Source organism: Lagopus muta, chromosome 2, assembly GCF_023343835.1.
Source record: "Lagopus muta isolate bLagMut1 chromosome 2, bLagMut1 primary, whole genome shotgun sequence".
NCBI classification, from domain to species: Eukaryota; Metazoa; Chordata; class Aves; order Galliformes; family Phasianidae; genus Lagopus; species Lagopus muta.
Window position 1 is genome coordinate 93,140,533 of NC_064434.1, and position 19,503 is coordinate 93,160,035.

Genomic DNA, 19,503 nt, shown 5'->3' on the forward strand with positions numbered 1-19,503 from the left:
TTTTACCAATTAGTTACTGATGCCTGACATCTCACTAATTCATAGAACAGCATTTATTAAGACTGACCCTGTCCATATGGAAACATTCTTTTCATACAAAGAAACTTCAGCATAAGCCCAAATCACAAGTTTGATGTTTGTCTTTTACCTGTGCTAACTGGAATATATATTAAAGGAGATCCAATTCAAAGCTAATAAAGGACTGATACTCTTCTTTAAACAGGTGAGGATGGTGCCATACATTCACTCTCTAAAAAACACACAGGTTCTTCCTTCCCATCTGCAGGGAGTTTGCTCTGTTACATTAAGATTTGTTATAACTGTTGGTAAAGCTTATCAAAAGGCAGTATTTCACTCCTTTAATATTGACCACATAACTAACTTGCCATTTAACAGCTTCCTCTGTGCTATGTCAACTAAACTTCATAAAAAAAGAAGCAAAAAATTATCCAGAGATGCCAAAGGATTCTCTATAACACAGAATGAAAGTACAGAATGACAGCAGAATAAGGAAAAATTACAAGTACACAGACACAAAGTAATTCAAGATTTCCCTCTTTTCCCTTTGGAAGGCTTTGCGAATAAGGAAGGATCAATCTGGTCTCTGGACAGACCTCTCACTGAAAAAAGCCTTGCTGCTCTCTCCTGTAAAGTGCCTCCACATTTCAGTCCTAAGGCCATCAATTGCATCTTCAGCTTATCTAACCCCAGCACTTCCATTTCAGCAGCAGAGTTGAAAGCAAGCAGGTCGATTGGTTCCACATCCTGCAAAGAGAAAAACATCCCATGACAATCATTGCTTTCTTCCTGAAGGGGGAGGGAAGAGAACAAGTACAGACAAAACGCCTGATTTCACAAAAGCCCTTAAATTAGGTTCACCCAGTAAATGAGTTCAAACTTTAAGAAAAAGTTCAGCAATATCCCCACATATACTTCTGTAGCATATTCCCATTATTAGTGATGTCTCTGCTATTCAATACAAGCAATACTCCATCATGTGTAAGCAAACTGAGGCTAGCTAGCATCAGGGCCATAACAACACAAATCATAGCAGTGCTAACACACCCCAGAGCACAGTGAATGTCCAGCTTCCTATCCAATGTGCAGCTGTGCTCCTGCAGCTTCACTACTGGCAGTGTCTCTGAGCTAGTCAGAGGCTCAATCCTGATGTCCAGACAAGCTGCAGATGGGGTTAAGCTAGGGATGTACACAGCCCCCAGGATGGAAGCACTGCTCATTTTAAATGCTATGAAAGTGGCTAAATTTTTGAAGTAACTCCAGTAGAATTAACACATTCAAAATAGAATAATAATGAAAAACAGTAACAGTGCTTAATTTATTCTGGAGAGAAAACAGATAGCACTGTTTTTATCCCCAGGGAAGTTAAGTACTCTCAAGAAAAAATGTACTAAAAACAACAGCCCACCATCTCACCTAGTGGTTCAGCAGCCTAAACTTGGCTTCCAGCATCATGGCAAAGCTGTCAGACCCTTTTTAACAACATGCAGAATACAACCAGTACACCCATAACAGCAGTAGCAAGGAGCCACCAGCTGCAGTTGGTCAGAGCTTTGCCCACAGAAGAATACAGACAAGGATGAGACATGTCAAAAGCTGGAATTGACTAACACCCAAAACAGGACACAAAATCCCACCTTGTTCAGCATATAGAGCACCTATTATCCCCAGGGTAAGTATAATGCTGGAGGTACCTAAAGGACTTCAGAGCAAGTAGCACCAGTGGTGCGAGTAAGCCCGCTCCCTTACAAGCTCAACAAAAGCCACTAGTGCTAGCAGAATTAGAACCTGTGCTGCTGACCATACAAAAGAACAAAAAAAAAAAAAAGAAGCCTGGCTGTCACATTATTCTAGTTCTACTTTAAAAATAATAATTAAAAATAAATCCATCAAGGACTATTATAAAAATATTTCCACCTGCAATAACAATCTGCTACAGCACTGGTGGAGTTTCCTGTTCTAAGAATAGACCATCTCAAATACTAAGCTAAAGGTAAACACTGGAGAATGGTAAACATTCAGTTAAAAGCTTCTCTGTCTTAATGGTACAATAGATGATTAAGTTTTAACTTATCAGATTGCAGCCTTGGTCTTTTTTTCCATTTAACTGTACTAAATTTCACTTATAAAGAATTCAGCCATTGTCAATGGCAGCTGATGGGAGACTTTCTGCTCATGTTGAACAAAGGAAGAATATTCAAGCAATCTCTTCAAGGCTGAAAAAAATATATTTTTAGTTTGATATCTAGAATAAGCTGTTTCCTTTCATGCTCCTGGCTATTGCCAGAGAAAGAATCCCATGGTCAGCACTGCTCCTGATGGGACACCAACCCCAACTGCCAGCAGGGTTAATGGCACAGTAACAGTACAGAAGTGCTTCTATCCCTGATAGGCTAGATGATCTTTTTAAAATCATTCTTCCACCATCTTTTGCAAGTTCAGGTCAAGCCTAACACATTAATCCTAATTCTCTAGTAAGGAGCCACTGCTTGCTGACTTTTAATGATCAAATAAAAGCTGAAGTTTGTGTCAGTTTGGGAATTAAACTCAAGTCTTTTATAAATAAAACACTAAGAAATATTAATTAGCTGATTGGTTTACGGCACTTCTACAAGTAACAAATTCTAATTTAAAAACTGTGGTCAAGATTATGGACAAAGTACATCATAAATAAGATTAGTCAAGTTGGCAAGTGTTTGGTAGTGTCTCAAACAGCATTGCTAGGAGTCTTTCATTCTACACAAGGGTTTTATTTTCCTTCACTCACCAACCATAGGTGATACTGAGTGCATCTATTTATGTGGAAGGAGAAAAAAAAAACCAACAAAAAAAGGGAAACACAGATGTTGGGAAAAACAACTACATGATCAAGAGCAACTGCACCTTAATTGAAACTACTATTAAAAATCTTCCATCTTAAAAAGTTTTGCCCTGACCTGCTCTACTTAGGATCAATCAAGACTGCTACTTTACTGCAATTCAGCTTTCAACATGTGGAGTTAATGTGGATCAGCAAAGAGACTCTCAACCAAGAGCCTCTTTTGGCTGCAGCTGCCATTAACTTCCACACTCCCTTAACCTAAGCAGTGTGATTCTAATGCACCATCTTCAGATGAGCTGTTTTTCCTTTTTAACTTTGGGATGTCTGGTCTGAATCAAACTCTTAAGATTCTATTAAATTCCTAGGAAAACTGATTCTAATTCAAGCACTTACAGCCACTGCATTAAATTCAGGTGATACATACCCTCTCTTCCTCTTCAATTTGTGGATCACAGAAAATAAGAAATGATCCAAGTACAAGCAACTGAAGAAAAATATACTACATTCTGTACTGCTTCATACTTACTGTGCTTGGTAACCAATTTGTTTCCTGGGCCTTAGAAGAAACATTTTCTTGCTCTTCTTCCTTCAGAGTCTGAGTTATTTCACTCTTCTCTTGGGCCTCTTCCTTCAGAGGTGCCTTTGTCATTTCACTGCTTTCATCAGCTGGAACTTCAGGCTGGCCACCCGTGTGGGTCTCCTCCTGCAGATCTACTCTGGTAAGCTCTGGTTGCTGCGATGCCTTCTCCTCAGCAGCACTGGCAGCTGGACTGTGCTCCACCGAATCCACAGAGCTGCTTGAACATTCATTGGCATTTCCAGCATTTTCATTATGCCTGCTTCCTAATGGACAGCTTCCATCAGATGTCTGAGGGGAATCATCTTCACTGCCATCATCAGAATCTGAACTGTCGGTATCATCCAATCCTTCCAACCCCAGCCTGGCACAAGCAGTACATGACAAATATTTAGATATGTTGTTCTCCAATTTAATCACCTCAATGTAGCCACTGCTATTTAAGTCTACATTAAGATGAGATGCTGTTTACATGCACGTACCTAACTTACACTGTGTTCAAACCTTTATGGAGTCCTAATACTTACCAAAAACATCTCTTTTTTCCATATTTTGTTCCTTTCTTTCCGGATTCACCAGGACGCTTCCGACCACTGCCACTTTCTGGTGACACTACTTTGCTAGATGAGGCCTGCAATCCTAAAAAGAAAAGTTGAAGTCTACCTCACTGATACACAGCTCACACCTGCCCTAAATTCTATTTCTTTTAATTTCAGATGCAGCCTAAAACCCGAACTGAAAATAATCACTACTGATATATATTTATGGAAACTTGAAGATTCAGCAATCTCAGAAGCAGCAAAAGCTTCCTTACGCTGCTTTATTAAGACACAGAGTCATTCTTACAATTGGATTCCTGACACGAGCTCTTAGTTTCTACATCCCAATCAGCCTCAAGTTTCATTATGAGCTGCCAGTAAGGGACCAACTAGTGGGTAAATATAATAGCTACAAAGCATAGCAAATGAAACAAGGTATTTCACAGACAAAGCATCACTTCTACCTTAGTCATGCTGTTAAACACAATTTAAGAAAAGCAGTAGACAAAGAGGAAAAATGAATTCAACAAATTTCACTGGAATTTAAAATGTAGTTCAACTGAAAGAGTTATCGTCAGCCATACTTTTTTCTTTAAATTCCATGCTGAACTGAGCTTTTAGTTTGCTTTATCTTTTGAGGAAAGAGAGTGAGGCTAAACTGCAGTACCTTTAAGGACTGAATCTTCTAGGCGTTCAGCCATTTCGTGACACTGTTGCTGGTAGTCTGTGTTTGTAAACAGGTGCTTTGGCTCTGCAAGTTTCCGTTGCAGCCTTTCCAAGCGCCTTTGCTCTTTTTCTGCTTCCCGTTCCGCTTGCTGCTTCACCCATTCAGCCATCCTGCAGATTACGGATCCATGAAAATGAGAGCATCTCCAACATTTAACATAATATCATGACTTTGCAATTACCAATGCTTTTACCACTTGCTAGGATAGGAGACAAGGAGAAAAGAAGAACACCAGCACCCGTGGGAATTATGGATGATACAGAAAGTCTTTCGGACTTTTTAGTATTCAAAATAAAAACTGCTGTAACTGTCATGTGACCTCTTTTGTTAACAGCAAACTCTGCCATTGATTTCACAGAATCACAGAATGGCCAGGGTTGGAAGAGACCTCAAGGACCACGAATCTCCAACCCCCCTGACACAAGCAGGGTCACCAACCTCCCCATTTAATACTAGACCAGGCTGCCCAGGGCCCCATCTAATCTGGCCTTGAACACCTCCAGGAACAGGGCATCCACAACCTCTCTGGGCAGCCTGTGCCAGCACCTCACCACTCTCTGTAAAGAACTTACCCCTGACATCCAATCTAGATCTTCCCTCCCTCAACTTAAAACCATTTCCCCTCATCCTGCAGTTATCTACCCTTTCAAAGAGTTGATTCTTCTCCTGTTTGTAGGCTGACTTTAGGTACTGAAAGGCTGCAATGAGGTCACCCCACAGCCTTCTTTTTTCCAGGCTGAACAAGCCCAGCTCCCTCAGCCTGCCTTCATATGGAAGGTGCTCCAGTCCCCTGATCATCTTCCTGGCTCTCCTCTGGACCCTCTCCAACAGCTCCCTGTCTTTCTTGTACTGGGGGCTTCAGACCTGGGCACAGTACTGCAGATGGGGCCTCATAAGAGCAGAGTAGAGGGGGACAATCACCTCTCTGTCCCTGCTGGCCACCCCTCTTCTGATGGGTTTATTTTACAGTGCTAGCTTCTAAGAAAATGCCTAAATGCTCACGCTTTCTCATGATTGACATCTCGAAGCCTCCTTCCGCTGAGGTCCCGGCAAGCCTCTCTGTTGGTTGTTTTCTCAATCTGAGCACCGAGTGCTCGGAGCATAGATCCAAATCCTGTGAAAAAGAGTAATCAAGAATTAGATATGCAGAAACAAACTGAGATGAGATAGTACATAATAGAATTGCCTATGGAAAAATAATAGTGATTCGATGCCTCACTTTCCTTCAAGGTTACTGAAATACAAGGTAACTTGAAAGTTACAATGTTAGAACATCACTGAGAATGTTTTAATAATAAATAATTTTAAAAAATCCAACATTTACCACTCATGTCATTTCTGCTTTCCTAATATTGCACACTAAGGTTACCAGGACCTGTGCAGCACACCTAACACAAGAGCCTACCCCTGGATTCCCCCCAGCAGAATTGTTTGCAATCTTCTCCATCTTCAACTTAACATTCTCAGTCCTTCCCAATTTATCCAGAATATACTTCTCCCCTATGTCCCTTTACCTCCCATCAAACTTAAACATCCTTTAAAAAAAATATTTTAAAAAAAACACCTATTTTTAAGAGATAGGCACAGCCATGTCATCAAGCTGACCACAATTATGCCGTACAGCTTCACCAAATAGATTATGATGGCTGGATGTGACAATTTCAGTGGCCTTTTCCCACCTTAGTGATTCCATAACTCCTCAGCTACTAGTCACAGGCAACTTCTGCTAACTGCTAACTTCTCTCACTCAGTCCCACCTTACATTGTCTGAAGTTCGACAAAATCCCTCAGCTACCTCAATGAGACACTACGTGGACTAACACTAATATAATTTTAAGCAGCCTAAAAGAAGCAAGCATGATTTTTCAAGCAAAAGCTGGAACATATCTATACACTGATGCCTTTAAGTAATCTTTAAGGAGTGCTGTAAATACTAAACACTCTAAACAGCCTGCCGTACCACAGAGCACTACTGCATTCAGCTAATAAAGCCAAGGAAAATACACATAGCTCATTAACTACATGCTACAGCTTTCACATTCTGAAGGACCTAGCTGCTACACCTGGACAGGACACGTTCCCCAAAATCAACAGCAGCAAGCTCGTTCATGAAGGCAGCAGGAGCTGCACCAGGCCCGAGAACAGCACGGTCAGTTCTTAGAAGCCCGCACGATGTGTATGGGGTAACAGAGCACACCGACCTCCTTTCCCCCCGCACAGCCGCAGCTCCACGCTGTACACGGCGCCATCCCGCAGCGCGTCTTCTCCAGCCGCCAGCCGCCCGTTACACTTCACATACAAGCTTTCTTCGGGAACGTTCTAAAACCAACCAAACAACAACAACCAAACAACAATTCGTCACCCAACGGGAAACGAAACACCCAGCCGAGGCCCAACAAGGGAACAGCGCGGCGAGGGAGGCCGGCCTCCAAGACGAGGAGTGCCGCCCGCGGGGCCGGAGCCCCGTCCCGCCGCCACTCACCAGCTCCCGAGCGCAGTCCCGCAGCAGGCCGCGCACCGAGCCGCCGCCGGAGGGCAGCGCCCGCAGCCGCACCCGCGAGCACAGCGGCTCCCGCACCAGCAGCGCCATCTTGGCTCGCCACCACCAACCGCCGCCCCGCGCGCCCGTTACGTCAGCGTCGCGCGGTCAGGTGACGCGCGGGGGCGGCGAGCGTCGTCTGGCGCGGGGCGATAAGGGGCGGGCGGTGCCTGAGCTCGGCGGTGGTTGTGCTGTCGGTTGTGCCGTTCGAGCCTTTGGGGCGCGCTGCTAGTGGCAATTGACTGCTTGTATTTCATAGGAGCTATAAAAGGCTTCCTAGTGGCTTGGATTCCGTATTTAAACTGCTAGTGGCTCAAGCATCGCCTAAAACAACCTGTAGTGTTACACCATAACCTTCAGGGTCGATCTGCTGTCTCAATCCCTTCAGTTCATTGCTTCCGAGGCCTCCTAAATGCTAGCTTACAGCAATCGGTTTGTGAGTCCATTACCACGGCGTAGCAATGAGACAACCCTGTGTGGCATAGAGTCACAGCATGGGACGGGTTGGGTTGGAAAGGCCTTAAAAGCCCCGCGGCCCCACCTCCAGCCGTGGGCAGGGCTGCCCCCACCAGCTCGGGCTGCATCCAACCTACCCTGCAATGCTTCCAGTGATGGGGCACCACAGCTACTCTGGGCAGCTGCGCCAGGGCCTCACTGCCCACCCAGTGAAATTTTTCCCTGATATCTCACCTAATTTTCTCCTCTTTTAGTTTAAAACCACGTTTTCCTGTCACTGTTTGTGTGAAAAGTTGATTTTCCTCCTGTCTACAAGCTCCCTTTAAGCACTGAAAGGTTGCAGTGAGGTCTCTCCAGAGCCTCCTACAGGCTGAAAAAACTCTTCCCACTCAGTCTTTCTTCATAGGAGAGGTGCTCCAGCCCTCCAGCATCTTTGTAGCCTTCTCTGAACTTACTCTGAAAACTCCACATCTTTCTTTAGCTGGAGGCCCACGGGAACATGGCATTTTTCATGGAGTGGCTCTGTGTGGCTCACTTGGAGCTCACCGCGCAGAGGACGTGCCCAGCATTCCTGCACAGGAAGCAATCCTGAAGGTCTGTGATACTTGGGGCTGATCCAGTGGCATAGTTACATGGAGTGTTTAGGGTGGAAGTTGAGCTCTCTGTGATGCGCTGCAGCTAGCCATAAGCAGGAGGCCTGAGGAGTGGTTATAAGGAAGTGTGTACCTTTGCCTCTCAAAGAAGAGATCTGTGCAATGGCATGATGGAGATCTAGGCTTTGGTCTCCTTCACACCCTCAGCACAGCTACCTAGTGAGAGCACACTTTGAAGGCAGGGTGCTGCCTCCTGCGCCTTGTTGCAAACACCATTGAAAATGTTGTTGGGCTAGGTGGCCTCCTACCCCCATGTCACTATTATTAGGCTGTGCATGCAGCAGGTGGAACACTGAGGGAAGCTGCAGATTCAGCATGCCTGTCCAGTCCCTTCCTGGAGGGGTGGGCAGGGAGACCCAGCTCCATGGGGCCATCCCAGGTGCCTGGGAAGGTACTTGGCTGGCAGCTTATCTGGCACTGGGCAGCAGTGTAATCTGCCTGCTCCAGCCTGGCCCGGTGGCTCTCAGCCACCCTTATGGTTTGGAAGGGAGAAGGATGCCTGTATCGGAGCCCGAGAGTAGCATAACGCCTTTGGTACCGACTGTACCTCAACAAAATAAAACTCATGTCTGGGCTGCTTGGCTGTTTTGGAAGGCTTGGTGCCATGGCTGTCCCACTGTGTTTTTGCTCAGGGGAGCAAGGTGCTGCTCAGCTGGGTCAGCATGAGCATGGGCTGTGCAGAAATGTAGCTCTCCTGCCAGGCAGTCTGAAGAATGTGTGGCAAAAAAGAGAAAGCTGAGAAACTCAGAAGCAGAGAGATGATGTGACCAGCAAGCGTGGACTTCACATAAACAAATGAGTAATTAATTAAGGTAATATGCTTGTTTTGACCTACTAACAAGTCAAACTTGGCCCACTGTTGTTACACTGTTTTCGTTTTAGCTGCAGTGTTTTCACAAAGTATTTTCACCCAGGCAGGACAATCCCTTACGTCTTACCTGTTGGAGCAAGTGGTATTGCTGAATTGTATGCCATGTTGCAGCAGTACAAACCTGATGTCTGTGTAGCCAGGAAGAGTTGTGGTTATTTTGTCCTGGATTGGGCTCCAATTCAACCTACATTGTATTTCAAATCACCTGATGTTACTAGTTTCATTTATAATCATGTATTTAATCTTTGGAATGCCATCTAATGATGAATTCTGGTAGATTTGATAGAATCGGAGAATAATAGAATGGCCTGGGTTGAAAAGGACCTCAAAGATCATCTAGTGTCAACCCCCTTGCCACAGGCAGGGTCATTGGCCACTAGACAAATTTGGGCATTTTTATTCATATATAATATCAGATTAAAACATAGTAGGCAATACATGAGTGATGCTGATATATGAGAGATGAATAGCTATTTTCTTAGGTTTGTAGGATTTCAGTTTGCATTCTGAGAGCATGATTCATTTCCTACTGTGAAACTTGGGCTGTTGGCACTGAGGGTGTGGAGCTTGCCAGTACAGGCCAAAGAATAGATGGAGTTGTCCAGGAAAGAGTTGGGCCATGGGACTGTCCGGAAGATATGCTTGAGTCAGTGTAGTTCACAGGTCATTTGATCCACGTCTTGTCTAAATATTTTGTACTACTCTTACATCCATGCTGATGAATTCAGTATTGGCTGAATGACAATGTCCCTGTGATGGCAGCTCCTCGCAGGGAAAAGAGCACCAAAAAAGAGGTGCCACTTGTCTCCACTGCAGCAAACAGTCATTCATAACTCTGACGCGTGGATCCTGCCTGCAGATGCATCCTACCACTGCAATGCACCTGTGAAATTGAGAGCTGACAATAGTGGAGTCATCACAACATAAATCAAGACCTTTATAGATCACACATTGTCACTTGCAGGTAATTTGAAGCTATTAATGCCACACTGCAGTTCTGGATGGCTATATGTAAGTGACTCGCACGGATCCCTGCAAGTCATCAGGCTACAAGTGACATCTAATAGGTAGAAGAGTAGTTTTCTTTCAGCTTGGTCTGGCAGCAGCACTAGGTGTACAGTCCCTATTCTCATGATTTATGCAATGTCATTTAGCTGGTACCACATTCATGGCAGTAGAAGGGCTGGTTGAGTGTTCCTGTTTCTCTTGTTCTTGATTACCCTTCTACTCCTAGAACTCATCAAAAATCTATTGCTTTGCTCTCCACAAAAGAAATCTAAATAAGTCAAAAAGGCTGTTACTGTAATTTCCAGTTTGAGATATATTTTATTAAAATGTTATCCTCTTGATAAAACAGTGATCAGTCTCTGATTGTGCAGTGGTGTTTCAGAGTTAATTAATAAATCATGCCTACACTTTTCATTTAGAAAAGATTTTACAGACATAATTAATTAAACCTGACACTGTCCTCGTGGAATAAGGAAGCACTCCGACTTTTTAAGCAGTGAAACTCAGGCAAACTGGTTGTACTGCTTTCTCAAGTAAGTGGCAGGAACAAGGCTAGAATTTAAAATTCTGTATTATTTTGGTATCATTTTCAGAGCACCCATTCTTTCCTTGTTTCATTCTTTGCATGTGATGTCTGGGTTACTGAGTGTGGCCTCATGGTCTGTTACATGCAATATGTTGGACTATTTTCTGCTTAAAATCTGTTACTTCATCTAACGTGCAGCAGAGGGATTTTCTTTTTCAGTATCTGAAACGATGAGATACATAACCATCAAAATGCTACTTGGTCATTCATTCACTCATCCTCATTATTTCCTCCAGTATATTGCATTTTAATAGCAGTAGCAGCACTTTACAGCAGCTAATAACGGCCCCACTCAAGACCAGGATCACATTATGCAAGACTCAGTGCTGAGAGATACTCACTGGCCCATCACTTCTAATGTGTGCATACAAGATGCCTGTGGTAGGGAAGAGCACGGAAATGGTTGTTCACCAAGATGCTCAGCGTAACAAACATTGAGTCAGAAGTTGTACTGATAAGAATTCAACATTTCTCGCTCTTAAGTGTATCGCTTACAATGTGAAACAGACGTGCATTTTCCTTTTACAACATTGTAAGTGTGCAGAGATGTTAAAAAACGGAAGCCACTGAAAGAACTTGAAAACCTATCGTTTAGGAACTGGTTTTCCATCTACTAGACAGTCTGTCACATTCTGTAATGTATGTGGAGACTGGCTCACCTGGCTATATTTTCTTTTACGTTTTCATGGTCCCAATGTGTAAGTTGCAGATAGTATATTTGCAAACCATAAACATTTTATGCACTTTCATGTTATTTTTGCATGAAGGTCAGGACAGCATGAAAAGAAACCTGTGCATGCATATTCTCAGAACAATAAGTAAGAAGCTGTATGACACAAGGGAACACTTTTTACTTCAGACACTGACATCACAGTGTTTGACAAAAATGCGATTAACCCTAATGAATCTAAGTTGGTATTTGCAGGTGCAGCTTCCTGCCAAGCATCAGTAGTCATCTGCTTCAGTTTTTGTGTCATCAGCACAATGGCTCGAGACAGTGCATATGATACCTGATACTGGATCAGCAGCAGCTAGGGGAGAACTAGAGACATCACATTACTTGTATGACCCTGTATTATGCAATGGCGACTGTTAGATCTGCTTATTGTCTCACGGTGAACACCTACATATCAATCTCCATATAAGTCCTGTGATGAATAACTACATTTATTCTCAGTTGGTGATGATGCAGATACTTGTTGAGATTTAAAAATAACTGCTTTTTTTTTATTGACCATCACAGCATTCCCTTTGCTGTGGACGTACTTTTGTCTTCATCCTATGCAAGAATATGGAAAGTGGGGTTTTATTCAAAGAAACACGTACTGCTCTGTGCATGTAAATATTGAACCTGAGAAACTAAGGCTTGTTTTTGTTTGGCTGTGAGTATCAGCACCACAGTCTGCCTTGCTTGTGTTGTCAATGATCATTTTAAATTTAGCAGCAATAATTTGAGATAAATTGGCTAATTAGACGCCCAGGTAATATTGCAGTTGATACTTCCTGGCCAGTCAGATTCTGGTATTTCCTTAACCTCATACATTGCCTCTTACTTATTAGTTTCAGTGCTTAGATTTGATCTGTTCTGATCAATTTTAACCGAATGCAGTGGGGGAGGAATGAATGGGCTAGTTGTTGTTTACAGTATATTTTACTGGAAAACAATACCAAATGTAGGTCTCTGCCTCCATACCTCTGCTCTCCCTGTAATGAAGCTAACTGCTTTTAATTATAGCTTGTAGAGACACTGCCGAATTACTTAATCTCCGTTTAAAGTCTGGATTCTGGTTTCTTAATTGGCATCTGAATGTTTGGCAGCTTTGAAAAAAGTCCAAAGCTAAGAGAGAACAGGATGAAATGTGTTCCATGAATAAATGTGTCTGACCTCTATACTATAAAGTCTTAAGAAACAGCAGAGATTGAACTTTTGCGTGCCTTTGCCATGTGAGCTTTTCATCCAATTGTGACGTTGCTTGCAATAACTGGAAGCTCCAAGAGCAGAAGAAATCACACTGTTCTTGAAACGATCGGCTGAGGTGGAAAAAGGGAAAAGAGATCAGGTGTCCTCATTTTCTTTTCAACTGAGACGGAAGTCGATTTGGAAATGTTCCTTGCTGAAACTGAAGTTGCATTTCCAGTAGTTGGGAGGAGCTCCCAGATTACATTACCCCACCCACGTCTGGTTGCTTTCGGTTTACCTCGGGAAATTCTACAAGGAAACTGAAGGAAAGAAAGGGCACAGCAGCAAAAGGAGGAGCACAGAGAACCTATCTAAAAAGATAAAAAGTTAAAGTAGTGCTTCAAACAGGTATGCCCTCATTTTGAGTTATGTTCAGCAGAGATAATGAGTGGCTAGCAGTCTGTTTACGGGGCACGGCATACTGTGTGTATTCATAAATCTCATTTAAAGCAGATCACATCACCAATTTGTTCACCCCTTGATGAAACAATGAGTTAGATCCTCACCTACTGACCACTGTCAAAGCTCTACTGACTTCAGGGAGAAGTGTCTTAACTGAAGGATCCAGTCTGCAGCATAGAGAAGCCTCATTCTTTGAATGCTGAGTTTGATATGGCTGCCTTTCAGCCAGCTTGTTATGAGTGCCACATACATTCAGACAACTTTTTTGTAATAATAATACTTATCTTCTGGTTTAGAGATAATTCTGCTATCCTGAAGAGGACCTGCAAATGGATAATGACAGGTGCATGTTTTTCTTTTTAGAAGAAACACTTCTGGGAGGGGGGGGGGGGGGGGGGGGGTAAGGGAAATGCTTTTCTTTGTTTTTATACAATAAATTCAATCTTGGGAAACACTGACTTTATAACATTACAGCCATGAGTAGATTCTTGTTTGCTTGATTTTGGAATAGTTTGCTGTATTGTTTATACAACTTTTCACACACATGTTGTTGTCATTAGCATGGTGTTAGAAGTATCATCGGTGTACCCTGGACTCCTCTCAGTATTTCTTCTAATCCTTTCCAAAACAGAAGTAATCATGTGTCGTCTATGAGGAATTTACAGTACAGAATAGTATGCCCCTTGAGGATCTTTCTTAAGACACATGTATGTGAGTCCTAGAAAAATTGTGTCCCCGTATGGTTGCTTTTGAACATTAGTGACATGACAGTGACACTGCTGTGCATATTTTTCCTTCGTTTTCCTGTCCAGCCTGGGCTCTGGCCTAGAAGTTGGTGTCAGACGGCTTGATTCTGAAAGTAGTGCTATGAACAAGTTGTGCCAGTGTGTAAAAGTCACAGCCAGAAAGTCTTGGTGATGGCGGTTGTTGTTAGGGTTTTTGTTTATTTTGGTTTTGTTTTGTTTTGCTCTCCCCCAACATACTGTTCTGTTGGAGCAGGAAATCACAGGAACAGTTTGTCAAAGAAGCCTTGTGCCGCTGGAGCCACGTCTCCTTGTCTCAGGTCTGCAGAAGCAAGTTCACTGCATGGTGTGCTCTGCAGCCCTTTGCCTGCACAGGCTCTGTACAAAATGATCTTGGGGGAGTCATAACCAAGCATCTTAAATACTGAGTTGTGGCTGATCTTCATGGCTCTCTGAGCCACGTACCAAAATTGGGTAGTGCCAGATAGCCTGCTCGTTCTTCACCAAGCCAAGTGAGAAGGGTCCTTTGTGCCCATTGCAGGTGGGAAATGATGGCATCTCCCAGGAATGTCCCGTGTGGGTCAGAGCCAGGCTAAAGGGTGGAACTTCAATGTAATGGCATTGACTTCAGTAGCATTGGATAAGTTATTCCCTCTCTCAGTAGGGGTTTAGCCTGTGTAAGCACAGCCCCTCTGCTGGATGTAAGACACAGTGCCAGTATGGGAGTTGTGCCTGAAAACCTTATAGCCCAGAGGACACTTGCAGCCTTTCCTGCAGCTTTTTTGCTGAGGCGTTTAGTGGTTCTTCCCTGCCTTTGTCTCCATGCTAACCTCAGCTGATGTTCACCACTTTGGTGGCTAGATTTCAGCTAATATCATAACACTGCTTGTATGCTTTAAGCATTAGTACCAGGAGTTAGCATAACAAAACTGTAGTCAGTCCCCAGAGAACATAAGGTTTGCCAAAAAAACCTTAAGTCTGTGCATTCTCGTTTGCCTTCTGCTGCTTGTTTGTTTGTTTTGGTGGGTTTTGGAGCTGTTAGGGAATCAAACCTGTCTCTGCAAGCACAGCTGCCTGACATTTTCTTCAGCATTCAAAAATAGAAGATGAACTTCTGATGTTATCACCTGTCTGAAAGGATTTAGGGCTTATTGGCAACCAGCTAAGACATGGAAGTCAAATAGGAAGAACTGGAGCTGCCTGAAAAATTCTTCTCATACACCAAGGAACACGGAACGCTCTTAAAGCATCTGGGCCGCGTGAAGGTGCCTTTGCAGTGCCCACAAAGAGAATGAGACTTGGAAGGTATGGAGTGTGTTTGGAAGCCTGGAACTTCTAATTCTTGCTCTAGCACCAGGCATATGTGAAGCACCTTCTTTTTTTTTTTTTTTAAGACAGCTTTTAACCATGGTTCCTGTCTTTGGGAACGCAGTTGAAGTCATACTAAGCCAGATTAAGAGCTCAATACCTTCAAATCCTTTAAATCTCAGCTGGGATCGAAGATACTCAGCAATGTGTAGTAAGGACAAGTTAGTCCAGAAAGGACTCGGATGTGAATGATGCTGGATAAGTTTCTGAGGATTTGGAAACTCTCCCAAGCAGCAGTAACATCAAGCACTGCTAACAGCAACTGTAGTTTTCGCACTGAGATGCCTCGTGAGATGCAAATTGGAAAAAAGGAGGAGAAATGCATAAAGATGATTTTAAAATGTGACACAGTAAAGTATAGACTACAAAGCATGGGAGTTACTGAGAATGTTGGGAAACTAGGAAGCTTTAATTTCTCTAAAACCCCCAAACTCTGCAGCCTCCTAAGACTGAAAGGAACTTAATTAACGTTCCTTGCTGTCAATGTTCTGTATGCCACTCCACCTTCTCATTCCCTTTTCTGCTGTCACTCAGGAGACTAGGCTTCCCAAAGTAGGCTTTGAGATTTGGGAGTACTTGTTAAGAAAGACAGGATATGGCAGAACACCTCACAGTGGTGCTAGGATCAGACCTCAGAATAATAATTTCATTTCTGAAAACCTTTCTCAGTAGATTCACAAGGTGGGCTTGTGAAGCATCAACGCCATTTCAAGACAGTCTTGTTTATGAGGTTTTACATGGAAGAAACAGATCTATTTTGAATGTAACTCTTCCATAAAATATTGTCACAAATAAATTATAATATTGGGCATCATACCAGATGCTTTGCTTTGCTGTTGGAGCCTGAGTACTATGCTCGGTGTTGTCTGCATTGTATTAAAGCATGGCTGAGTTTCACTCCAGCTGCTATCCCTAGGGCCCTCATGAAGAGGAGATTCATATCTCGTGAGATTACCCCACCGAGCAAAGAAATGGAATAGATAATACTACTCTTTTAGTTCTGTCAAGAATAGTAGCTCACAGAAAGAGCTTTTAAAGGCAGTGTCAGCATGGGCTAGATACGGCACCAGTGTGGAAAAAAAAGACATCCTTTACAAGAACAGCACTGCAAAATGAGGCCAATGTGAGCCTAATGGGTGGTGGAAAACAGTGAGCTGTTTTTTTCTCCTCCCTAATGCAAGCCTGCAGGGGTTTATTTGCCAGCATGTATGAGTCTTAGGGCAAATCATCTTGATAAAACTCTACTACAACAGGAGCTCAAAATAAATCATTGTAGTAGCGGGGATCTTATTTGGAACCAATTAGAGTTTGTGCAGCTTGTTTCCCCTTGACAGCTTTAATGAATCTATCAACACAGAAGTACCAGGACATAAAAGATTTTACACTAGTCTCCATTAGGATGAAGGCCACCAGCTATCTAGTTCCTTCTGCAGTACTATGCAGTGCTTTTAAAAGATGAAGAAGGTTGTTATGATAAGGTAGTCATGTGTGAAGAACCAGGAGGGCTAGAAAGAGTTGAATAATTTTGTGCTATTGTAAATGGAGGAGGAGACGCTCCCCAGGACAATTGCTCTTCCCTAAGCTGCAGAAAGACTTGCAAAAACCTGCTTGAAATCTATGCAAACTAACTCAGCTAGGTACAGTAAATTCCAAAATCCCGTATTACCATTAGAGGAAATGAACTCTCTTTTTATTTGTCGTTGGCTGTAACATAGCTTCATATTAAAAGTTCACAGCATATTTCCAAAATACGTTATGCCATTTGGTTATATTTCATCTGAAAATCACAGAAAGTCTGCTGTATCATCTCCAGTCTTTGGTGAGTACAACCACCGCACAACAATCTGCTGAACACTATTCCCTGGCTCTTACTGGAGTTCTGTTTCATTTAACTCTTCAGTGCACTCTAGACTGATAATGTCTGCCTAAGTGCATGAAAAATAGCATAGCGCTGCTTAGAAAAGGAAGAAGAAAGGTATAAGCTCAACAGAGACATTAAGAAGGGGAGGTTCTGTTGACAAGGGGAGGTTCTTGACTGTGTAGAAGTGCAGTCCTGTCTGTATTGTTATCATTTTCCTTTATCATCTCATGTGTGTAACAAAAGAGAGTGTAATTATCCAGTACTAAGTGTGCGAGTCAGGGAGAAAATATGAAACATAGTTGTTTGAAAAGCTACTTAAATTTCTGTTGAGGGTTTTTACAATGTCAGTATAATTGGAATGATGTTTTTTGGGGGTGAAATATTCAATGTGCTGTTTCCACCCAAAAGATAAGGAACTATTGTACCCAAGCTCTTCAAAGCTGATTAATAAGAATGGAGGCAATGGTTACAGCTACGGTGAACCTTAACGCATCTCAAACTCTGTTCTTAGCTGTGCATCAGGCAATTCAAGCTGTTTTTAACTTCCAGTCTTTAAAAGGAAATGGACTTGATATTTTAAAGGATATTAAAATACTAAGCATCTTTTAAAGGCTATTGTAAATAAAACTTACAACCAAACGAATTAAAAGGGAATGGAACTTTGGGATGTCATTACAGTATTTTCTTACAAGTTTCCTGTGTAACACTCTTTCCTCCAAAGGAAACTCGGTAGACCAGGGAAAAGAAAGAATTAGTGCTGTTTTATGTAATGTTATTTACTCTTTCATGTTCTGTAGGACCTCATTAGAAGGATGATACATGAGTTCCAGCAGCGTGTGCATGTTATAATAGGCAGTACAAATGAGATTATAATATGAGAATCCTTGATGATGCGCAGGGAATTAAGAGGCAGTAGCACATATATATAGGCAAATGTGTTCAGGGGGATTGAGCACTGGGTAAGTCTTTCCAAGAGAGGAACTACAGAGCTGGAGGCTGAATTAAAGGCCTCAATCTTCAAGAGTCCAACCCCTGTGCAAAGCGGGCTGCACAGGTGGGCAACCAGACGGGTGCTGAATTTCTCCATAGGAGGAGACTCCACGACCTCCCTGTGCAGCCTGTTGCAGTGCTCCATCACCCTCACCGTGAAGAAGTTGTTATGCTAACTGGTAACAACACAAACTCGCCCTGCGTGGGTAACGGGAAGGGAACCTCTCTCTGTCTGCTGAGTGGGAGCTAGGCAAAGCGGTTTGCATTTTTGGTTTGTGCTTTTTGTGTGGGTGGGAAACAAAGATTTCTTCTTTGATCAGAGGCCGCTTGGACTTTGTGTGGTGATATAACAAACTGTGAACGTCTTTTAAAGCAAAAACCTTTTTCAAACATTTCTTAACGATGCCAGCAGTGTCGTTTGAAAACTGTTGTACTCTGAGCTCACACCTTCTCCTTTGTACAAACAACCGCAGGAGAGGTGCGCTTCATCTACCCTGGGGTTTGCAACCTGTGCTGCCGCAGAGGGAAGCGGCTGCCATTGTTTGCGAACCTGCCTGCAGCCAGCAGCGACACTGGGGATGATGTTGGCTAAGAGCACGAGACGCTAGCCGGGGCTGAAGCTTTCTGCTGGTGTTGGAGCGGGCCGGGGGCCGCCTGAAAGACGCGTTATGAGAAATGCACGCCTTTCCCTGCCAGAACCTCCTCAGCAGGATAGGAGCGAGCTTCCCAAGGAAGCGAAGTATTTTGGAAAACGTGGACAGAGCCCAAATGCGAACGGGCTCTGCCCCCTGCGCTGGATGGCGGCTTCCTGCGGGAGGTGTTCCCGCATCCCACACAACTTCCCATCGCAACCTGCCTCCTTCTGCCCGGCGGCGCTTCAGTCCCTGGCCGCAGCCCGCGCCAGCCGTTCCCCACCCTAATCTCATTTCCTACAGCCGAGGTCCGAAGCCCCGCGACAGCCCTCGGCGCGTTCCCGCCAGCTGCCGAGCCGGGGAAAAGAGGGCAGCCGAGGCGAGGCCGCCAAGCAGAAGGGGCGGGCCGGGGGGCGGGCGCCGCGTCGCCACGTCACGGAATTCCAGGCGCTCGGCCAATGGCGGCGCGGGGCGGCGGGACGGCGGCAGAGGGCGCCGGGCCGGGCGGGGGGCTGCCCGCAGCGCCCGCACGTTCGTGAGGGACGGCACCGCGCACTCCGGGCCGGACCCCAGGGGCGGCACGGCCGCTTCTCGCCCATTTCCCGCCCGCCTCCGCGCAGCTCCGCGAGCGGCGGCGGGTCGGGCGGGTCCGGCTCCCCGCCAGTCTCGTCTTTCCCCCTCGCCCTCCGCAGCGAGGCCCCGCGCGCCGCTGGGCGCCGTTGCGCGGCCGTTAAGCGCCCGGCGGGGGCGGG

At 44.2% G+C, this 19,503-nt stretch overlaps 1 protein-coding gene across 1 annotated transcript; it reads right to left on the reverse strand.

Annotated features, from left to right (window-relative positions):
• Positions 1-31: 31 nt before the first annotated feature.
• On the reverse strand, positions 32-7,336 carry SDE2 (SDE2 telomere maintenance homolog). The gene is made up of 7 exons (XM_048937957.1): positions 7,165-7,336; positions 6,884-7,001; positions 5,685-5,796; positions 4,623-4,792; positions 3,944-4,055; positions 3,366-3,780; positions 32-765 (listed from the first exon to the last, which is right to left on the reverse strand). Exons 1-7 carry the CDS (start codon positions 7,270-7,272, stop codon positions 544-546), a joined length of 1,257 nt encoding a protein of 418 aa, XP_048793914.1. The 5' UTR covers positions 7,273-7,336; the 3' UTR covers positions 32-543.
• Between the last annotated feature and the right edge of the window lie 12,167 nt (positions 7,337-19,503).